The 14,751-nt window shown below is 34.3% G+C and overlaps 1 protein-coding gene across 2 annotated transcripts; it reads left to right on the top strand.

The window, feature by feature from the left end:
- Positions 1–3,475: 3,475 nt before the first annotated feature.
- Positions 3,476–10,039, top strand: cd8b (cd8 beta). Of its 2 annotated transcripts, none has more exons than XM_017491776.3 (6): positions 3,476–3,661; positions 5,900–6,250; positions 7,587–7,682; positions 7,803–7,889; positions 9,264–9,317; positions 10,005–10,039. In XM_017491776.3, exons 1-5 carry the CDS (start codon positions 3,616–3,618, stop codon positions 9,266–9,268), a joined length of 585 nt encoding a protein of 194 aa, XP_017347265.1. In that variant the 5' UTR covers positions 3,476–3,615; the 3' UTR covers positions 9,269–9,317; positions 10,005–10,039.
- Positions 10,040–14,751: the final 4,712 nt, after the last annotated feature.

Genomic DNA, 14,751 nt, shown 5'->3' with positions numbered 1-14,751 from the left:
TGAGGGTTGGGGCGGGGGGGGGTGTTGAGAACTTAAAGCCTGCAGCCCAAACTCCTACATGAAGCCTCTTACGTCTTACATACCTTAGAATGTAGCGGCTGAACCTTTACAGCATTTAACCTTTTCTCCATTTCTGTGTTAAAAATGTTTTTTTTTTTAATGTCTGTTTATGTTAAATAAAAGTACTTTTTTTTTTAAACAGGTTTTAAAACATGCGATTCTACTCTTTTAATGCACAAGTAAATGTATATATAAACACAGTTTTCATGACCATAACGTAATATAATGTATAATATAGATCTAGACAATATATCAAAAATACTTAAAAAATTAAATGAATGTAAAAAAAAAAGAAAAAAGTTAGATGTTGTTTGTATTTAATGTATAAAAAAATGACAAAACCTAAAGGAAAAACAAGAAATTCTACAATTTTGAAGAATCAGTACCAAATTTTAGCTGCTTCTAATATATTTTTTTTTTAAAAATAAAAAATACCCACACAATATCTCAGAAAATTGAGATATTCAGACATAATTTATCAAAATATCAATATTACATAGTCATATCGCCCAGGCTCTATAGATGGAAATTTTTCTTTGTTTAAATGTGCTATGCATAAGTTTTCACCCCCTCACTACTGTATCGTTACAACCCAGAAGTAAAATGGATTTAACTGGGATTATAAGCATTTGCATACCCAATACGTCTAACATACTGTTAGATAAATTTCTGAAGGTGCAAAATATATATATTTTTTATTTGTGTCACAGACATTCGTTGGTTGCATAATTATTCACCCCTTCGGTCAATATTTGGTAGAACCATCTTCAGCTACTGTACATATCTTCTGGACTATGCTTCGCATTCAGATCCTGATAGTTTTGCCTGTTTTTCTTAGCACAATTGTTACAAGCTTTATCAGGTTGCATGGAGACAACGATTTTCAAGTCTTGCCCCAGATTCTCTGTTGATAACATTTAATTCTAACATAGTCCATTTCACGTCCAGGTAATAACACTACAACATGTGGGAGTAAGAAAGATCAAGGGGGTGAATACTTATGCAAGCACTGAATTTATTTATGTTTGGTGTCAAAATGTCACTTCTTTAGAATTGCACTGGAATTACAATGCAAATGTGACTAAGGGGTAATGGAAGCTTATTAGCATCTGACTTTTTACCCATCGGATTCCATATAAATGTCAGCAAACGTGGTTCGTTTACAATTACTCCATGAATGTAATCAACTACTACACTGTAGATATGTGGCCGCTCCACTGCATTTAATCATTCTTTGAGTTATGAACTATTTGTAACTATTTTGTTGTGTAAAATTGTAAAATTGAGTGGAAAATGATCCAGTATTGGTAAAACTTCGACAAGGATATGGCCAGTTTTTACTGTAGTTTGCAATAAACTTGTAGTGAATTTCATTACAGTAGGCTCTATTTCAGCTATTATTTGTGTTCTGATCCTTTGTGATTTTTGCAGGTTTTACAGTTTAAACCACAAATATAATTTAATGTTGAACATGTGATTAGATTACTTATATATGTGGTAGTCTGGGACAACCCATTCAGTCCCCCCCCCCCCCCCCACCCCCCCCCCCCCCCCCCCCACCCCCCACCCCCCACCCCCCCCCCCCCCCCCCCCCCCCTTAGCATACTTTGACACCTCTACTCAGTCCGTACAGGTTTTCATGGAGGGGTATTTTTTGTGATTGTTGCAACCAAAAACGCTTGATTTTACTGCGTCTTTTTTCAAAAAAATTTCAAAACCCGCGGAGTTTTCCGTGCTTTTTTTGTGTAAAACTACTTGAATTGGCGAAATTGCAAGCGCACGAAATTGTTTTGCATGGTCTTTTACAATGATGTTTGGTGGTAAATGTTTAGCTATACACATGTATCATTAAAAAAATAAAACTCAGCAAAATCCTGTACGGGCTGAATAATACACCTTCCTCCAGTCACGTTAAGAAATTACAAATAGACTGTACCTATGTGAAGCAAAAATTGTACAGCTGCCAGATTTCAACCTAAACTTATCTGAATATTAGCATACTATATGTCAGATTTGATACTGAATTATATTTATGTGCAAGTAGTAGTATTTAGAGGTAACCATGCATAGTTTGCATAGTTTGCATTTGCATATTTACACCCCAAATATGTCCTGACTAGTTTGATGAGTGAAGACTGAAAACAACGTGTGGCAGTGGATCCGCAGAAGAACAGCATCTATGACGCACTAATGATTTTAAGAATAATTTTACCGACTAAGAGTCGGTATCTTTGAAGTGAAAGATACGCACCTTTTCAGGAAAAAGTTAGATAAGTTAAAAGAGTGTAGAATAGTAGTGATGGATTTTGGAACTCGGTTGGCAATCGCACCTGTCGTGATAAGCCTTGTTTTTTGTGGAAAGTTGATATCGTGACAGATTTGCATAAGACCTTTTTATCTCACGTGAAGATATTTCAGCATTTTTGTTGCATAAATTTTTTTTTTTTAAAACTACGTACAGTTTTCGAAAGACAGATGACCCCCTTTGACGAATATATGCAAAAAAGATGGTGTCACATGCATATGCATTGATATAAAACCTCCATAACCTCTATGATGACATAAAATGTGTTTTCAAACTCTAGTTAGTGTATGAAGCCGTGTTTGTGTGGTTTGCTCTAACTCCAGTAGTGTGGATGTGCAGGTTGCTGGTGGTGTGCTGCAGATGTTGGGCTAGGTCACACACCTGGGCACGAGTTAGCATCGCGTACGCAGACAGAACGGTGACATTTACTCTGAGTTTCATGCCAGTGTGAAAGGATTTAGTGGAAGCTTTGGAAAGACAGTGGTGAACTATCTCTTTTTTTTTTTTTTTTTTAAATATTTTGTATCGATATTTTTCAAGAATATTTACAATTCTAGCATTTGGTAGACGCCATTATCCAGAGCTACCTTTTTAATGTGTGTGAATGTGTTAATCATTTTATATTTATTTATTTATTTATTTAAAACTCTATATCCTGGTACATTTTTTCCATCTCATCTCATTTCTATATTCCAACCTCAAGCCATAATGTCCCATAAGTCATTACGCTGCGTGCGATATCCAATATTTAGCCTGGAGATTTAATCAAGTATTTTAATTTGTGTTATGAAGAGCAAATAAAGTTTAATATTAAGCATAAAAAGATTCAAAATAATAAATACAATTAAAATGTCATACTATGCAATGTACGGTTCTATTATGTAATATATATTACGCAAACACTATATTTGACCTATTAAATATTACAATTATTTGGGTACACACTTTAAAAACACCTGGATCTAAAATATAATCTTTAAGTTCTTATTCATTGTAAAGTATATTGTAGCAAATAACCATTATTAAAGACAGTATCTATGGTGTGTGTGTGTGTGTGTGTGTGTATGTGTGTGTGTGCACGTGTACGCGTGCGTGTGCACTGTAACTCACGCTCTGATAGGTTCACTGAGTGGCAGGGCCCGACACTCTCCAGTTCCTCCCTGCTGTATGACATAAGAAGAAGGACGTGCAGCAAATACACACACACACACATACATACACACCCTATACTGACAACTGCATGCCTGAAGATGACCCTCAATCACATCTGGAGCTTTCTCTGCTTTCTGACAGCAGGTACGATTTTTCCAAATTAAAATCAAATTATATATATATCACACTGAAAATCACAAAAGTAGACCTCGATCAGTTTGACCGTCTGCTGCACTGTCTGCTGAGTGATATACAGGTTTTGGGTGAATTGTCAGAATTTGTTTTACACTAGAAAGTAACTAGAAATTCATTCTTTTATGTATGCATGTATAACAATGTTTTGTTTTGTTTTGTATAATGTATTTTATTTATGTATATAGATAGATATAGTTTGTTGATTTTTGGAGGTAGCACGGATGTTGTGAGGTCTCCACTCTAGGCCCAATGATACTTTTTAATCTTGAGTGGTTTAGCAAAATTATAATATTTGGACTTAATGTTATTAATTGTGTGAAAGTGCAGAAACATTAAGATTTAGATCGTACTGTATACTGATGATACACTTATATACCGATTCTACGCTTATGTTCTGGTTATAAGCTTTATAAACTGATTATACGCTCGCTGCATATCCTGATTCTACATTTATCTACTTGTTATAAGCACTATATACTGGTTATACGCTCATGTACTGATTCTACGTTTATATATGATTCTACGCTTATACACTGGTTATATGCTTGCATACTGGTTATAAGAATTATATACTGATTATACGCTTATATACTGGTTATAACTCCTATACACTGATTATACGCTTATATGCTGACTATTACGCCGATTATTCTCTTATATGCTTATCTCTATGTACTGATTATAAGAGTATCCACTCATCATAAAGTCTGTCTATGGATTCTAAGCTTTTACACTAATTATACGCTCCATATATAGATTATAAGCTTACATACTGACTGTAAGCTTTGATTGTAAGTTCTACAGTATATACTTATTATAAGCATATGTACTAATTACAGGCTCTATATACAGATTATAAGCCCTATATACTAATTCTAGACCTATGTACTGACTATAATTTACAGAATGTTGTAGTTCAGTAGATACATCACGTTGATGCATAAAGGAACAAAGTCAGTATATTTCTGTTTTCTGTACAAGTATCGATCTGTTTGCTTAACTTAAATTCTATTCATTTGACTTGAACCCGTTTTCGCCTCATTAGTTAACTCAGACTTTCTAACTAACCCTTAGATTTTGTGTCTGCTCAGTGAAAAAACGTAAAACCCCTACCTGAGATTATGTCAGCACGTTTCTCTCAGCGGTACGCAGCGGCCTGTCTGAGACAGACGAGTGAGGAAAAACAATTTTGCAAGAGGACGCTGCAAAATGTTCTGTGTGGTCTTTTCCAAACCAGGCCTTTTGGCATTTTGCAGTTTCTGTTCTTACAAAATAATAGTGGTAAATGGAACAGATTTTATGTTGGTAAATGTGTTTGTTACTTTACTTACTTGTTTTTCCTGTCTATTGTTTCCAATCTGTTGTTGCGTAAGTGGTTCAGCGAGTACATAGAATGTAGAAATGTTGTGCTATGTTAGGACTAAAACACCACACACAGTGTGTGCTGTTATGGGAAAATAATCAGTGAAAGGGCGGTGTGATGCGGCCTGATGTGAAGTGTCCTAAAGTGTTTTATTCTTCTTACACCTCAGCAATGTGTGAACGCTGATAATTTGTTGTTTATGTAATAATGACACATTGTACTTGTTATCCATTTATAGTTGCCTTTAATGTTGTGGAACACCCAAAAAACTAGTTTGTATCATGTACATTATACTCAATGTTTTTTTTTTTGTTTTTTTTTTTTGTAAGTTAATAAGATGTTGTCATGTTACAGAGAAACCGCAAAATGCAGCGTCCTGGAGACTCTCCTGTGTAGTTTTACCGCTGACCCTGTTTTTCTCAGATGAAGCAGGCTTACTGTTAAAGATGTTTTGCAGCTCAGCCAAAGAAAGTTTTTATATATATATATATATATATATATATATATATATATATATATATATATATATATATATATATATATATATACCCTAAACCCAAGTTTATAGTGTTCCAGAGAACATTAGGAACTATCGTAATCCATATTCAAAACAACCTAATCCAAATGAAATGCATTTATTTAGTTGGTGCTATTTGTGTTAATGATTGTACACTGCCATTTTAGACTGAATCTTTCATCTATTTTGTATATATATAACGAAACAATATCATTATTCTTATTGTACATGGTTGTCACGGCTGCAGTTTCTGTAGACGAACCTAAGATTTGTTTGCTAACTTGTTTATTTCATCCATGTCTTTCAGCGTCTGCTGTTACAGTTAAATACCCGAGCATCAACGGCTCAGAGACCCTGAACTGCGAGTGTCCGGACCACCAGTGTCAGAAGGTGTACTGGTACCGTTTACTTAAGAACAGAGACACACCGGAGTTTCTGATGCACACCGACGTTTTTAACAAGGCGAACTATGCTAAAAACGTTGAACAAAACCGCTTTAAGACTGCTTTCATCGACTCAACAAAGGGGATATTCACACTGCGCATCACTGGCATACAGGAGAAAGACGCAGGCTTCTACGCGTGCCTGCTCATCAGTCATAATTCAGCACAGGATCCCAAAGATCTGATGCCTGAAGGATATTCCATCAGGCCTGGAGGTCTGTATTCTCTTGTTCCACCTCTCCATCTCCCTATATTATGGACCATAATGAGGACGCTGCTCATGTGCAGCATGGCTTTGTGAAGAGTAATAAAACTGAAGCAACATATATACAGATATATATTCTTAATTCACGTCAGTTTTTGTTTATTGAAATCCGGATGTAGATTTTTGTTTAGATCCCTAATGAGCAAGCCAGAGGAGGAGCTCATCCGAACAGTGAGATTATACTGTACATTATTATTCTTGTACAACTCTACACTATGAAGACAAACAGTACAGAGTGTTGATAGGATGTTCAGTACGAGTAGATTGTGATAGTCCTCGGATGCGCACAGGACAGTGCTTATGATTACAGCAGCCATTCTTAAGTACCAGTTTTGGTACTTTGGCATATTTTTAGCTTCTCTGAAATGTCACGTAAACAGCATACACACGTTCGCTTCAAGTTGTCGAAGATGTTGAAGGTCAGGGTTTGTAATTGGTCTGGATTCAATTTGTTAGAACTCAGATTCTTGCGAGATCAAACTCCAGAGCCTTTTCTGCGTATTCACATGATCAGTATGAGTAAATATTCATAACTGTGTCTTGTCTTAGTTGTGTGTAAATTGGACTAACCAGTTCCATAGCATCTCACACCAGTTTTCCAGGAATGTATTAGAAGTTGCGGAAAAGTCTTTTTCCTTTTTTTTTTCATTTTATTGTATTTCAATTCTGGCAAACAATCTGCGAAGTGATGTGAGATCATTAAAGAGAAAAAAAATGTTTCAGGTTATTATTCCGTTATTCATATTGAAGCATATTACTCAGTAACTACCTGTGAAACTAATAGAACGTTTGTAGGTTAGTTTGTTTTTTATATATTTAAGAGAGTGACTTGGTAAGTCTGGTCCTAGTAGACAGGTTCAGGTTTAAGGGATTAAGCAGGATGCGTTCAAAACTTCCAGACATTTCCTTGTATTATCAACAGTATCAGATCAGATTTTTTTTTAATTTATATGACTGTTTTTAAATTCAACCACTTAAGAGTATAAGCCACTGGTATTAAACTTTTTTAAATATAGACAGGCACTGTATATGTGTGGTGGTCTGGAATAACCCATTGGATGTCACTGTGGTTGAATTCTGCCAAACAAAAATGACAAACAAAATAACTATCCACCAATATTTCCTTCAGAGCTATATATAGTAGAAAATGTCCAACATTTCTCAGGCCAAATCAGTAATATATCTATTAGGAAGCAACTGGTGTCATTTCTTTCTGGCTTCTGATGATGATTTTGTGTTGTTTGATTGATTGATTGATTTATATTATTATTTTATTGCTTTTCCAGAAAGCATCCCCACTCTGCCACCGACAACAGTGAAAAATCCAAAGCGTGTAAATCGTCTGCCCAACATCTGCAAGTCCAACCATCAGTCTCCGAAAGGTACAGGCTTGCTGGATGTAGAAGTATATAAGATTTTTTTGTGAATGTGTGTTTGGAAGTCTGTTGCGTTGCTTTAGGAATGACATGTTCTTATATCTGTTCAACGTGGCTGTGTTCCAGGTTGCAAGTCTCTGGTCCTTTGGTCGGGCATCGCTGCTGTCCTACTCCTGGTGGTGATCCTGATCTCAACACTGTATTACTTTAGCAGTGAGTACACACACACACACACACACACACACACACACACACACAACTGGACTAGATGCTAAGTCTTAAAAATGCTTCATTTATAAAGTGTTTTACAAGGTCTGAACTTTTGAACTCTTAACTCAGTAACATTTGGTAGAAAACGAAAGCGGTGTGTATATTTCGTGTACGTCGAGTCCGCAGTTCCAAATCGATTCTCTCAACGTAGCTGCCTGCAATCAGTTATCAGTTAGCATCCTTAATATATTCAGCAGTGGACTTATGAGAGTAATGTAGTTTATGAGTATTTATGTGCTGCAAGCTTGACTGTGAAATAAATAAGGTACAAATTCCCAGGGAATATTTCAGGCCTTTATTTGATAGCAAGTTTGAATGACAATATAATCACCTAGTTCTTGTAACCCTTAAAACACCATGCGAGAGTGTAAAATCACTGAATATAAAGTACATGCAAAGGCTTTTTTTAACAGCATTTTCATTTAACATAACTTAATGATATATGGATAAATACTGACACAATTATCAAAGCGAGGTACATTCTGTAAAAGGAGTAGTGTGGAATAACAGGTAAATATTATATAAAGAATAAAACACAGCAGAGTGTGCTGTTGTAGGAAAATAATACCGCCACGTCCAATAGTGAGTCCATACAGGATTCCTTAGAGGTTTTTTTTGTGATTGTCACGGCCGAAAAAGCTTGATTTTGCTGAGGCTTTGCGATGCAACTAGCGTAGTTTTTTGTGCTTTTGTTGCAGAAAATTACCTGAATCGCAAATTGCATGAAATAGTTTTGCGCGGTCTTTCACAGTGATGTTTGTTGGTAAATGAGACCTTTCAGCTGTACTCATGTTCGACGCACGTGAATCGAAGAGGGCTTTGGCTGAACGCACGTTGTGATGATGTCACATGACACGCCTTGGGTCAAATCTGTAGGAAATCTGTGGTAATTTTCAAAAATCAAGCAAGCTCCTCTGAATGAGTGGTTACTATAGAAACGATAATGTATTAAGATAAGAGCATTAAAATAAACCTGTGATCAAATAATCAGTCCCTAATTCCAACCAATCCGATTTGAATATTCAACTGCACTGTGTTATATAAAAGTATGACCAGAGAGAGTAAATGTTTTACGAACATCACAAATAACATTGTCTGTTTTGTTTTTTTCTTTTTACCATTAACATGATTCCTCTTTATTATGCAACACGTTTTATTTCATTTATCCATTTAAAATCTCACATTAGTGAGTCACACATTAGTATATAATATAATAATAATTCATAATTCCTTACATTTATATAGCGCTTTTCTTGACACTTATGTTTATGTTTATGATGTAAACCCATGAAAATTCTGTCTAACTTTCTAACAAAGTTTGATTCTTCTGGAAACAGGACTACCCAAGAAGTGTCGACATCGCTTTGCTAAGTGAGTTTGATTAGATTTACTAGATCATTCACCCAACGTGTTATAATCCGTCTGTACTTATTGTCTAGACAGCTATCGGGTTCTGAACATGTTGTAATGGAGGATAAAAAACGGTTTATAATTTGTTTGATTTCCAATTTTTGTTTAGTTTTCCATAAATGCTCTGTAACGTCTGCAGCCTTTGTGGCAAATAAATCTTGTGGCAAACAAATCCTTCAGTTAAAAACTAGGATTTCTGAAACTTTTGCATTCAGAGACCCCTTTAACTGTAAAATAAATTCGGCAGACTCCATCAGTACAGATTTATTTTACAAACATAATCCAAATGTTCAAATATTCCGCACATTCTGCTCATAAACAGTATCTCTGTAAATCTGGCTTTTTATTGGATCCTTTTTATTCTGAACGTTCCACGAACAGAATACATTAGGTCCAATGTATTTCTATTTATTTATTTATTTATTTATTTATGGGGGGGGGGGGGGGGGGGGGGGGGTGTGTTTGTTGTTTTTTGAGTTATTAAGGTTTGGATTAATCCCATTCAATTCAAGCGACCAAGCTAACAGCTAAATAAAAACTTGTTCATAAATAGATTAACTTGGTGCTTGATTACTGTAAATTGTTCCTTTCTATTTGTTTACGTAACGAGATGGGCTGTGATTGTCTTCTGTTTTGTTCGGAACACAGAAAGCAGCAGCTGAGATAAGACGGGACCAGCAGGCCGTGTCGGAGCACGTCACTCCTCCATCGTGGCAAATCTTTTTCCTGTAAATGAATCATCTGTACAAAGAAACTTACTTTTATTTTTCTAATCATCTTTGCGATGTCCTTTCCTCATGCTCGAATCATGGTCATAGTCCTTCATGGTTGGCATCCATGTTACCTAATAGTATTGTTTATAGTTATTTATTCCTTGAGCAAGATGCTTTTATTCGAAACGACCTACAAGTAGACAGATTACATTCCGATCATCGAGTAGTGCAGTTAAGGGTTCAAGTGACCGATTGATGACGTTAGAATACATGGTATATGAAAATGCTTGTTTGTTCTGTGTTTGTTTTTTGTTTTATTACATTTCTTTTAATGCATATAAATTGTTAGCTGACATTCATGGCATTCTGGTGGATTTTAAAGCAAACACACACCAGAGCTGTTCTAATTCTAGAAATAGAAAGAATTTCCCTAGAAATACAGCTTGAAATCCTCTGCAGTTCCAAAGACTTCAATGAACTTTTAAACGTCAAATCAGAACTCCGAATCAAATCAAAACAATCGGCAACATGGTGGTGTGTGTTACAGTTAATTCTTTTCCTATAACACAATGTGGGGTTTTTTATGTTTTGAAGAAAGATTTTTTTACTCATACTTTTTTTTTTATCCAATAATACTTACATTTAAATGTTTGTAACATCCACATAACCTGCCGCTTGTGTTCTCTTTCTCAGGAGTTTTCTGTGATAAGAAATGCAGCTTGTCATGTTTCAGAGAAAGCTCAAAGCTCTCTGTCCTGAAGTCTTTCCTGTATTGTAAAACTTTACCTATGACTTACAAAATACTGACACCGGAGACTCCTTCTTTAAATGCTAAATAAACGTCTTGTCACCGGAAACCTCGCAATTACCTTTCAACAATTTCATGTTGTTTTTTTCCCCTTGTCTAAGCTGTTACTATAGAAACGATAGCGTATTTGCATTAACAGAAACCTTACAGCTGCTCTGTTATAGAAAATTAGTCGACACCTTCTGGCCAATCAGAATTGAGAATTCAACAGCGCTGTAGTGTAATATGTTTTAAGTAATGCATTAACTAGTGTCTATTCTATCCAGGGCTATGAATTTTGCAACCACAAGCATGTTAATTGTTTGAATTCATGTTGGTTTATGTGGACTTATTTTTGCTCACAGATGGCATAAACACTGTTTAATGCGTCATTTAAAAAATAAAATATTCAACAAACAAATGAGTTAATACAGCCTTTGTTAAGTGTTTTAATACTGACGTGCTGTAAGTAATGTTACTCAAAGAACCTTAATGCTACTTTATTATTCGCCATACTTTGTGCTAGCTAGTGTGCTGGACGCTATAGTAGTTAGCGGGCTAATTTATGACACTGTAGCTAAACCCACTGCTGATGAATATTACAGCAGGGTCAATTTCAATCTACGGTGAAAATAAGAAATGAAAAACTCCTTAATAATCGATTGATTCTGCATGATTTAATTCAGACCATCAGTGTGGTGTGTGAAGGATATTTGGTGTTAGTGTTACCTAAAGTTTGGGTATTGAATTTTTTCAGTTATAAAATCTATTTCTGTATTATTTTTTTTTTAAAGTTATCTTGTATTTTTGTTTTGTTTAGTTTTGTTTTGGGTCGTTTTCCCCATACTTGAACAATTTCGGCCCCAAGTGTGTGTGATGTATTTATTTTGTTTTAGCTCGAAATTGCATTTTCTTGCTTTTAAACAGCTGTCCATGTGGATGTACAGGTTAGGTGTTAAAATGTGTTTATTCAAACTTTGATGCACATCATGGTTATACATTTAGTCGTTTTTAGTATTGAATAAATGAATTTTAATGAAAGGTGGTTTATTTGTTTTAATTATTTGCATTTATTCCCACTGTTTTGATATAAAACATGAATTTGCACCACATTAGTTTCACACTGCCTCTCTGTGTTACATATCTGAGGGTGTGGTGGTTTATGTGTTTGACTGTTAACACGAGTTTCTCTCTCCAAGAGTGTGTGTGTGTGTGTGTGTGTGTGTGTGTGTGTGTTTTCTCTGTGTGGGGGTGTGTGTTTTATAAAGGTGGGCGAAATTATGAGAGTATCATAATATAGACTAGGCCACGTGATAGGTTTGTTAAGAAACTATGAGCATGATGATACTCTTATCTCAGAAAAGTATAGTCTATGGAGACAGTTTATCACAATATCAATATTATATCTTCCCAGATCTGGTGCTTAGGAATATTTTCACCACAGTGCTTCCAGTTAGCAGAAAACACCAATGAGGTTTGCAGATGTCGTGACAGGTTTTCTAGCGCCGTTGTGCCACTGCGATGTGATCCACAGCTGTTTGTTTTATATGAACAACCCCTTTTCCTGTGCAGTGACAGAGTGAGGCAGAGAGAACGTTATCTCTCTCTCTCTCATCGCTCGTTCAACTTTGAGTTCCTTTATCGCTGAGATGAAACAAAAAGACCGCAGCGAGACCACAGATCCGGCCGCAGCTACAGCGTCACAGGCAGTGAGAGAACAGCTCAGGCTCTCGTTACACTCAGTACTCGTACTTACTATAACATATTATATCCTACGTAGCAGATTATCGCTGGTACAGGTTCAGGTCAGAATTATGGGAATGATACTATGCTAACAGGTCGGTGCAGCAGGACGATCTGAAAGTGTTTGCAATGTTAACATTTAAATATGTGCATGATGACATCATAACATTCACATATGGTGTAAGGCTTTTTAAGAATCTGAGAACAAATATAGATTTCTAGAATATTTTGGAAAATTTACTGAAGGATATGTGTCAGTCATGCGATTTCAAATGGATATTTCTTACCTAATGAGTACAATATGTGTAAATGTTCACAAAATACATTACATATATACTACATATGGTACATGCTTTCATACGTATGACCTCTTTCAGCCAATGCAAAGCTCCATTTTTGGTTTCAATATGAAATAAATGCCACACCGTGTAGCTTAAACACTGCTTTACGTGTGATTTAACCGAAAACCGTCATAAGATCAATATATTTATTATAAATTGTTATTTAATATGCATATATATTAAATTCCTTGTTACTATGATTCATATATTGTCCCATATATGAAAGCAGCAAATATCTGTATAATAGCAATATATCTTGACATGCATTTATTTTATATATACTTTTCATTTTATTGCATTTTTGTTTTAAATATTATATTTTTCTGTATTAAATATTATTTGTGTGAATTTTCCATTATACTGTTTTTAATACTGTTTTTAATATATATATATATATATATATATATATATATATATATATATATATATATATATATATATATATATATATATTCATATTTATATTTAAAATATTTTCATATTTGGGGTTTGTTTCTTTTGTCTTTTGATAGATTTAGTCATTCATTCATTTATGTATTTACGTAGTTGTTTAGTTGCTTGTTTTGTTTGTTTGCTTGTTTGCTGTATTACATTTTCTTCTCACATCTTCATCTCTTTTTTGATCGGTGATATATATATTTCTAGCAAAAACTGTAATGTTGAGATGTATAGTTGGAAAATTTTGAATTCTTGACACCGTTACACCACTAATTAGCAGCACTGTGGAACTGAAATGAGATAGCAGAGGTAAGGAGTGAAAAACTCAAAACGCAGGCTTTCAATCAGTTTTATTTGATAAGTATTGTGAAAAATTCGACAAGACATTCAGAATTGAAATGATATTCATTATTCACTGAAGCATTTAGCCGTTAACATCCAGGAAAATATCACAATATAGAAAATGTATAGTACTGTATGCACGTTATTATATACTTATTCTTAAGCGCACATTAAAGATTTTTTACAGGTTAGCATGGGCTTAAAAATTGCTAGAAATAAAAAAAAATTTTTTTTTTAATTCTTAAAAACAGATTTTAAAAAAATGAAAGGAAAATGAACTTGAGCTTGGCCGCTAATTCTGTAAACAAGTGTCACAATATTTTCAGAAAAAGTGACATCTTATTGTCATTGTTTTTAATGTTTGTCAAGAGCTTTTAATGGATTCTTTAGACTGCAGCACTATAATTTATTGTAAACATGGCGAAATTACAAGATTATAAGAATAGGATAACAGGATAAGTAACATAGTTGAGAAAAAAACAACTAAAATGAATTAACGTATTCCAAGGAATGTACAAACTTAAACATCAGTCTGGAAACATCACAATAATCACCATGAAAGAACAACAACAACAACAATATTAATACTAATACTACTACTACTACTAGTAGTAATAATAATAATAATAATAATAATAATAATAATAATAATGATAATAATAATAAAAATAATAATTGAAACTAACAAATAAACAAGCAAGCAAATAAATTTATAAATAAATAAATAAACATAAATACAAACAAACAAACGTTTCCCAAGGACACTGTATAGCTATATCGCAGATCATAAAAAGCATGCAATAATAATAGTTAAAGATTTAAATAAACAAAAAGAAATAAAAACAATACTAATAAAAAAAGAAGAAAAAAAAGAAAAACGCATGTTTATATAACTATGACATACAATCAGATACATTTTTCAAACTGCATGAGCTGAAATGGAACAAAAAGTTTCTTTAGGATTCAAAGAATTTGTAAACACTAGCAAAAATTTGAAGCTAAATGCTGTTCTAAAAATAATCGTCAAAACA

Source organism: Ictalurus punctatus, chromosome 18, assembly GCF_001660625.3.
Source record: "Ictalurus punctatus breed USDA103 chromosome 18, Coco_2.0, whole genome shotgun sequence".
Classification (NCBI taxonomy): Eukaryota; Metazoa; Chordata; class Actinopteri; order Siluriformes; family Ictaluridae; genus Ictalurus; species Ictalurus punctatus.
This window is presented reverse-complemented; position numbering and strand designations above follow the sequence as displayed.